Source organism: Limulus polyphemus, unplaced genomic scaffold, assembly GCF_000517525.1.
Source record: "Limulus polyphemus unplaced genomic scaffold, Limulus_polyphemus-2.1.2 Scaffold5210, whole genome shotgun sequence".
Lineage (NCBI taxonomy): Eukaryota > Metazoa > Arthropoda > Merostomata > Xiphosura > Limulidae > Limulus > Limulus polyphemus.
This window is the reverse complement of record NW_013670820.1, coordinates 62,086-71,792: the sequence shown is the minus strand read 5'-3', so window position 1 is coordinate 71,792 and position 9,707 is coordinate 62,086. Positions and strand designations below refer to the sequence as shown.

General features: G+C 36.7%; 1 protein-coding gene across 3 annotated transcripts in view; it reads left to right on the top strand.

Annotated features, from left to right (window-relative positions):
* The first annotated feature begins 789 nt into the window (after positions 1-789).
* The window catches only part of LOC106472275 (dihydropyrimidinase-like), a 70,403-nt gene continuing 61,485 nt past the window's right edge, over positions 790-9,707 (top strand). The window contains exons 1-2 of one of the 3 annotated variants that reach the window (XM_013932902.2): positions 790-951; positions 3,475-3,804. In XM_013932902.2, the coding sequence (XP_013788356.1) occupies positions 3,508-3,804 (297 nt within the window). In that variant the 5' untranslated portion in view covers positions 790-951; positions 3,475-3,507. Of the gene's footprint in view, positions 990-3,474; positions 3,805-7,824; positions 7,850-9,707 lie in introns of those variants that run through there. The other 2 variants (XM_022400870.1, XM_022400873.1) reach the window with 2 other exon arrangements.

Here is a 9,707-nt window from a genome sequence, read left to right as displayed (position 1 = left end):
TTTTCAAGCGACAGGTGTCGCTGCGTTAAGTGTGTCTAATTATTACACCATTTTTTAGTTTTCTAAAAGCATTAACACCGATATTATTATATATTTTGTTTATAATTTAAAACACGTTTTAGTTAAATATATCTGTTTAGAATTATTTAATGCACCAGATGGCACTGCAATGAAAGGGTCTGGTCACGGCATTATTTAGTATTTATTAAAACGATCTGAAACTACGTGATGTTTGTAAGTAAACTAAGATATAAACGCTGGTCGTCATATTCAGTTTTCCTACGACAGACACTAATTCTTGAACGTAATTTATCGATCTATTTGCTATTTCCCTTGATTTATATGATTTCGTTTTATAATTATGTAGAGGGCAGCACCATTATATTTCAAATACACATCTTGTATCTAAATTGGAAAGAATAAACAAATTTAATTTGTCTATAACGTGCACTAAAATTTATGTTTTTACAAGAACACGTGATACATATATAGATAGATAACGTATGGCGTACAATAGCATATATATATATTTGTGTTATATGTTTATTTCTAGCTTCAGAAAATATAATATTAGATAATACAAATGGATCCTATACTTTGCAATTATCTTGGCTCAAGTGCAAATGAATGTATGTGGAAAGGTTCAGATCAGGTCACGTGCGACGCAAACTGCAGTAAAACCCACGTGACGAATTGGTCGTTTGTTGTCATAGCAACATATTTGATGATTTTTACGCTATACAATTGAGACTTCTTCTTGACACAACAGCTGCGCAGTTCAATGCAAGTGGCCCCGTAAAATGCATAATACATGTGCATTGCAGTTTTCGCTCTTACAAGTCTGCCACGCTAACCAGCCGAAAGATAAACAGAGGTCTCTGGCGTTGCTGCGACTCGAGAACGCGGTTTTATGAATCTCACTGTAAGACTAGATACCTGAAAAAGAACGAGGTGGGTCTCATTGTCACGTAGATTGAACTAGTGAAGACGTAAGTTAGCTGACATTTAAGTATGTTTTTTTTTTCTTTCACGTTTATAGTAGATAACCTAGGACTATCTTTTCAAGATCATATTACTTATTCATGCCTTAGCTGTGGTTGATGGTCTTTCAGCGCAAAGCTGCACAATGGCCTATCCGGGCTGTGCCCACCGCGGGGGATCAAACCCCAGATTTTAGTAATGTAATTATTTCTTAGTAAGCAGTCGTGAATACGATACTAGACTTTGATGTTTGTTGTTGTTGTTGTTTTTTTTTCATTTCGTATAATTAAACTATTTTAGTACAACTGAAACGTTCATTAATCAGTCATGAGCTGCGAACATTCGATTTTAGTATTGTATTATTTTTAAAAATATTTACTACAAATAATGCGTTATTATGTTTAAGGGATGGTAAGTAAAAATATAATGTGTATATTTATATACATATTTGTTATCGGTTCGTATTTCTAGATAAGTTCATTAACTTAGTTCTTTACAGAGATTTTATTTGTAGGGTTTCTTCATTGTTTCACTCTCCGGGAGTGACTCATATTACATGAGTCAGGACTCTTGTAATGCAGACACCGTTAGTGACGTCAAATACATGCAAGGCGATATTTAATTGTTATTAAAGTTCGCAAAGTATTTATTTTGAACCCAACGAGGACTGAAAGCCATTAGCAATTAATAGGGAGGACGATTCCTGGCGGACAATACAGAAATCGTTTGAAACTGAGTAGGCCTACTTGCGGATTTTATTTTTTTTTTTTGTATTTCGCGCAAAGTTACACGAGGGCTATCTGCGCTAGCCGTCCCTAATTTAGCAGTGTAAGACCAACCGCCAACTCTTGGGCTACTCTTTTACCACCGAATAGTGGGACTGACCGTCACATTATAACGTCCACACGGATGAAAGGGCGAGCATGTTTGGTGTGACGGGGATTCGAACCCGCGACCCTCTGATTGCGAGTCGAGCGCCATAACCACCTGGCCATGCCGGGCCCTACTTGAGGAAATTGAAATCATAATATAATAGTTATTATCTTCCGAGTCACGTCGAAACGCCAATGGTAAACACTTGGGTAAAAACAAGCTCCTTAAATATATATATGTGTATAATTAGAATCGATAATATTTGTGTACTGTATGTAGTTAGCGATGATCCTTAGTATCACGTGTTGCTTTATTTTTTCTTAAACGATATGAACCACGAAGTCACTTGTCCAAGTCGAAACGTACATGTTTTTTGTTGGTTTTTTTCGTGTGTTACGCGAAACTTCAATTTGAATTATTCGAGTTACAATTACACTTAATTTCTGTGTCAAACATAGGCGTACAGGATGGGGGGAGGAGGGCTGCAGCCCCCAGATTGGCTCGTTAATGAGAATTTGGGTAATTTTTGTCGACAGTCAAGCTATTTACCAATTCCTTTAAATCGTTTCACAAAAGACTAAGTTACGTTTTTCTCTCTCTTTTTACAAAAACTTTTCGTGTTTTGTTTTAAATTTCGCGCAAGGCTACACGAGGGCTATCTGCGCTAGCCGTCCCTAATTTAGCAGTGTAAGACTAGAGGGAAGGCAGATAGTCATCACCACCCAACTGCCAACTCTTGGGCTACTCTTTTACCAACGAATAGTGGAATTGACCGTCACATTATAACGCCCTCACGGCTGATGGGGCAAGCATGTTTGGTGTGACGGGAATTCGAACCTGCGACCTGGCCATGCCGGGCCAACGGGCAAAGAAAGTTCAGCCCCACCCCACCCCTACAAAAAACCTCCCACACGCCCTATGTTCTTATATATTGAACTATTCTGAGCAGACTTCAAAGATTGTTAATACACGTTTATGTATGTATATATATATGTATATAACCAAAAACATCAATACGATTCACCCGTGGATACGGATAAGAAAACACTGGAATATCAGACTTCTTTTTTTCCCCTACTTTCCCCGGTTTTGTGACTTTAAAGGATCTAATGTGACTGAGAATCTATATTGTTAAACATACAATAAATTAACTAAGTTAATTAATAAACTAAATTAAATACATATACTTTTCAAATGTGCAAACATACGTATATTAGTACCGTATTACTACTACTGTTGTTTTACTATGGTAAACTTTGGGGTTGCTGACGTCATGTTGATGGTCGCGACATAAAAATAAAACACCTTAAATTGTTTTTCCGGTATAACAGTTGTGTAATGCTGAGAAAACTACCCTCAGAAAAAAATCAAGAGGTTGATATATAGATCCAAGTATTTATTAGTACGGTGGAAAATTGGTATTCCCTCGGATATCATTCGAATTAAAGTATAAACTTTAACATACATTTATTAACAGTTAAATGTCCATCTACCATTTTTCTGTGCATATCTTAAAAGTTTTACTGGTAACAGACAGACATCGATGAGTATAACACCCCTGAAATCTAAGATCAAAGATGATTGAAACTGCTTTTTTTTTGTTTGTGTATATATTTGTAGGTGCTCCGAAGTTTAACAGACGTTCACTGGAAAATGTCTTCTCCAACGTCATCTGTATCTAGTTTACCTGGGAGTCAGCAGGGGACGCCACAAAGACGGGTTAAACCTAACTCTTTTTTCTCTACCATATCTGATCCCCTCGAGCTGAAATCCATTAAAATTGGTGTACAGAGCCCTCCTGCCGCAGACCAATCACCGAAGAAAGAAACTGATACTACAGAGAAAACAACCGAAGAATCTCCAGAAGGCACTGGTGTTGAAGAGACTATTAAAAGAGAGGAAATAGAAGATACTGAAGCTAGGCCGTGGACTGGTGTGAAGCCGATTAGGGTATTGAAATTTTCTTAATTAGTTTGTTAAAATTATAATCGGTGCTGGGCGAAAAGCACGTGTGGAAGACCGTGTGAAGAAAAGCACGTGTACACTTAAGGTTAATTAATCAATTTCAGCTAAGCCTTACTGACTTGATAAAATTACACACACACAAATAACTTATAACGATCAAATTTTATTGTGTATAAATTGTGCAGGACAAAACAGAGAAAATGAAACGGAGTTACACGTTTGCTGCTTTTCTTCGAATGGTCTGATTTTCTCTTCGTTTCCTTTTATTTCGCGTGACTTAAACTATTAAATCCTAACGTTCTTGTTACTCTTATTTTCTAAGTTTTGTTTGAAAGTGTTTATTCTGAGTCATGGCAACAGAATTATCTTCCTTTCTCACAGCATGAGGTCACGTTCGTATCATTCTTAGGCCTCTGGAAGAATTAACGATACATTGTTGCCTATTTCTAAAATTTTGTTTACATAGTAGCTCAAAATCACAACAATTTATTAATGGTACGTCAGAGGATTTATCCAGTATTTTCGAAACTGTAACTGATGTGTTCCAAGTTGGGGCCAGATTTCCTGTAAAAATAAACGTCAGATTTTGACGTAAGTTGGGACCAGATTCTTTAAACGAATACAAGTCAGATTTTGACGTAAGTTGGGACCAGATTCTTTAAAACAAATACAAGTCAGATTTTGACGTAAGTTGGGACCAGATTCTTTAAACGAATACACGTCAGATTTTGACGTAACTTGGGACCAGATTCTTTAAACGAATACAAGTCAGATTTTGACGTATGTCTGGATAAAAATATTTTCAGTTGCTTTCCTTTATTACAGTCTGTTTGTTTATTTGTTTATTTTAAGCGCAGTGCAAGGATCGAACCCCAAATTTTAACGTTGTAAGCCTTCGGAATGGTATAGTTGCTGGTAGTTTGATTTCATAGTTTTTGTGACATCATTCTGCAGCCGATATTAACAAATGAACAGGCCTTGCAGTAGCTTTCAAGTCTACCCTAAATGTATCTATACTTTCATACACTCACACACACACACACACACACAAACCTCAGTAGTTACGCCCTGAATATATATATATTACTAGGGTTTTAAAGAACTCGTATTTTACGTAACTCTTCTATTTCATTGAGAAGAAACAATATTTGGTACCACAAGTCTACTGCAACGTTTTGATGTTTCTAAGTCGTGGTACGACACCCAGTAGTTCACACACACTATTGTATTTATTCCACCCTCAAGACGATTCCACTAAGTGGAAGGAAGTTTCGACATTGTGCTGTCTTTCCCAACCATATTCTACTGGATATCTAAATTACCCTTGTCGAAAACTAGCATTGCTTTAATTTCCCTCAACATAACGAGATCCCGTCCCACCAAACATGTTCGCCCTTTCAGCCGTGGGGGCGTTATAATGTGGCGGTCAATCCCACTATTCGTTGGCGGTGGGTGGTGATAACTAGCTGCCTTCCCTCTAGTCTTACACTGCTAAATTAGGGACGGCTAGCGCAGATAGCCCTCGTGAAGCTCTAAATAAGTACTGTTGAATATGTTTTGCGGGTCTCTGATAGTTATAAGTAAATTCTCAGAAAAACCACATGAGCTGATAACCGAAACTGAAACCCCTTGTACTTAACATGCAGTATTACCATATGGCTCAAAATGTAGATGTTTCACTCGTTTTAAAGCAAGAAGAGTTAAGTAACCATTGTCTTTAGGAATGTGGAAACCATAGTGTTATATTAATTATGTTCTGGTGCTTGAAGATTCAAATTAATATCAAACCTAGCCTCTATACGGACGCCATTTGCTTGCATATATATATATTAGTGGTGAATACGAAACCGAACAGCTTCATTGTAGTGTTTTCTAAGTCCACAAACATAGTTCGAATAATTGTTAAACAAAGAAGAAAACAAGGAACACATCATCGTCTTTACGATATGTATTCTTTTGATTAACTATTATGCAGCTGTATGTCTGTCGTTTCGTAACAAGGAACACACCATCGTCTTCACGACATGTATTCTTTTGATTAACTATTATGCAGCTGTATGTCTGTCGTTTCGTAATTCAACTCGCTATATCTGGCGACATTAAAGATTATATTATTCTATCTAAGAACAATTACTATCTCGTTATTGACCAGCACAATGTCCACGATGTATAGCATATCTTAAACACATCTCCATTAATAAGATGTTCCTGAGCGTAACGAAAAGGAACTGGTAAATAGAGCAAAACATTCTGAAGAAAAAAAAGGTGTGGGCGGTAATTTAAATTAGGAAACAGGTTTGGTGTTTCAATCTGAATGTACACGAGTACGAACAATACTACGACTTTACTACGCAGGCACCCGACCATCAATCCTCTTCAGTTAGTGTGACGCTCAGAGCGACTTCTGATGACTTTTATTGGTATTACGGAAACTAGGGAAATGTTTTGTATTAGTTTTTAATTAAAATTATTTAATTTAATTTAATTAGTTTTTATAAAATCCGTAAAACGAAGGTATTTTCTTTGTTGTTAAATTGTAAGTTGCTGCTGCTAAAACACCAGCAGGACAAGAACTACAATTCTGAGGGAAGTATAAAACTATAAGTGACTGTGACTTGTTATGCCTGTGTAAGAGAACTATTTCCCTCTCTCCCCTCCCTGATCCCGTCAATGTCCTTAACATCGTATTAGAAGTGAAATGACGTCGCCAACTGCCGAAACTTTGTATCATAGGGAGAACGAATATGAAGCCTTGTGTCTATAGTAAAGCGTATAGAATGTTTAATAAAGTCGTAACAGCAAGTAAAAGCTTTACATATTCTGCAGAAAATATAATCTTCACACACCAATAGCATGATAATGGAAGATAAATTATTGTAAGATCAGTATTACTACCAATTATTATTATACCAAAGTGATCATATAGGGCTAACTAGTAATTCACTAGAATCCTAACGAAATACCTACAGGGCCTATAAAAGAACATACAATGTTCAGCTCTTTTACTAAGCCTAGTCTACAGCTGTTTCTAAAATATGTATCTTAAGCCTTATCCACACAATTTTTACAATATTTTAAGTCGTAACTTAAAGGACTTCGCTGTTTTTATTTATTTTGTTTTTATGACTAAAGAGCGTCATCATGGTCAACATATAGCTCCTTTACTAAGCCTAGTCTACAGCTGTTTCTAAAATATGTATCTTAAGCCTTATCCACACACTTTTTACAATATTTTAAGTCGTAACTTAAGGACTTCGCTGTTTTTGTTTATTTTGTTTTTATGACTAAAGAGCGTCATCACGGTCAACAGATAGCCCTCGTGTAGCTTTGCGCGAAATTCATAACAAACAACCTCATTATTCTCCCCCCCCCCTCTATACACATATACATGTATAATTCTTTGTATACAGTCAAGTGTGACATTACGTCATGACCTTGGATTTAAACGGAGTGTTCACAGATTAAATAATAATTTAATTTCGTCACACCATCAAGCCAGGCCACCTGCTGGTCACGTGACTCGTACCACATCACGAACCGAACGCCAATTATAACGAATTCTCCACCATCATTCTAAACGCCGTTTCACACCCGTCAAAATACCAGAAGAAATAAAAAAGTATACATTCCATCCCACTACATATATTAAACAATACTTTAATCTAGTGGCTAGTTTTTGGTAGCCATGAGTTTCTCTTGCAATTGATCCATGTTGACAGACAGACGCGTTGACCATTGATGCTCACGGAGGGGGGATTTACAAGCAGCAACACCTTGTGTGGATTTTAGGAGGATAAGGGAAAAGATAAAAAGTGGAATATAATAACACAAACAAGTTAGCGGTCGTCTTATTTTAAGATTGTTAACCATATAATGCAACCAAAGAGAGGATTGTAAACAATGGAGGGATGGTGTGATCCTTCCTCAACCACAAAATTATTAATATTGGCTGGAGGATTAGACTCAACTCCAAAATGTCCAGTGTCTGACTGACTACTGAGTTGTATTTAAAACCAAGAACTTGGAGAAGGTAATAGGCTGCGATTCGTAGCTCAAAAACTGTATATTTTGTCTTTGAACTTGGCCTATATAAGTGATTTATGATTGGTTGCTGATGTAAAACCTTACAAATAACGTATTTTATAAAACGTAGAGTATAAAGTTATGATATGTTAAAACACTACAGATTTGAACCTTAAAAGAAATTTTGATTTATAGATATTATATGATATTTAGATGTATTCCAATTATTCCAAATAACACTGAGTAATCTATTTATTACCAAACATTAAGGGAAACGCATCGAGATTTGGGGAACGATTCCGCATAGCTACACAAGGAGCCATCTGTGCTCTGTCGACCACGTGGAATCGAACCCCAGATTTCAGCGTTGTGAGACCGTAAAATCACCGCTGACCCACTGGGAGTCTCTTAGGTTCTAGGTCTAAGAGAGAACAGTAGGTGGTTAGGTTAGACTCGCAATATGAGGATCGCGGTTTCGAATCCCCGTCACACCAAACATGCTCGCCCTCTCAGCCGTGGGGACGTTATAATGTGACGGTCAATCGCACAATTCGTTGGTAAAAGAGTAGCCCAAGAGTTGGCGGTGATGACTAGCTGCCTTCCCTCTAGTCTAAATTAGGGACGGCTAGCGCAGATAGCCCTCGTGTAGCTTTGCGCGAAATTACAAACAAAGAAACAAACTTAAAAATTTGGAGGATAATATTACTTCATGAAACAAAAAAAACAAAACAAATATGCTTTCACTTTTCTAATTACGTTTACTGCCACGTGAGAGATATTTGCAGGTGCACATACAATCAATTTCCATTTTCCCCGCGCTGTAGTGCCACTGAAAGTCTTTGGTGTTAGCCTCGTGTAATTTACGTCGTGATTTCTAGCTCCGTTCATCCCACAACACTTAACCAAACTGGTCACGTTTAACAATATCTAACAGTATTGCTCAGCGGTAAGTCTGCTGGCTGACGACGTTAAAAATCGGGTTTCGAGACCCGTAGCAGGCAGAGAACAACAGATGGCCTATTGTGTCAGAAAATATAAATTTTGTAATGAGTATTATTCACAAGAATCCTCTAGCAGAAACAGAAGAAAACAAAACAACATTTCAGTAGAGAAGTTAGTGAAGTAAGTATTCTTTCTGGAATTGGGTATTATTAGTTTGTAAGATTAGAGTTAATTATTGTGTTTCAATATCCAGGTACATTATTGACTGACTCAAAGTATTAAAGGAATTAACGGGTTTGTTGTTTGCAAAAATCACAATTTCAGTAGAGAATTCATTTATGTAGGGATGACCAAGGAACTCAATAAGCATAATACAGATATGTATGCTAAAAAAAATCAACAATGACATTTACTTTAAAAAATGATTGCCAGTCACTTCCATTTGTTTCTCTACCCATCAAGCCCAAAAACGAGACAAAGAAACCATCGCTAAGATACCAAGCCAGACAGTGACCAACCCACCAAATTGTCCATCTTTCTTCTTGTATCAGTCGAGATAACTTTACAACTACTATACCACTAACGTCCGTGTTTCTGGGCAGTGTACAATGTCATCGTTTGGTCATAATAACTAGTAGTAATTTTAAAAAATCATAATTCTAGTGTATGTTATCATTATCCCTTGAAGTTAACTTTTTTACAGAAATCTGGTGTTCTTTAAAAAGCTTGAGTACAGGGTGAAACAGGAATTACCAGCCAATAATAGATGAACATTAGATGACTGTAACATGTAGAATACTCAATGCTTTGTACACCATACAATCGGTGTCTTTAGAGAGCCAGCCCCTGTATTATGTATGAAGTGAAGAAGTAAAAAAAAATCAATACACATAATATTAAATTTTATTACACACACACATTCA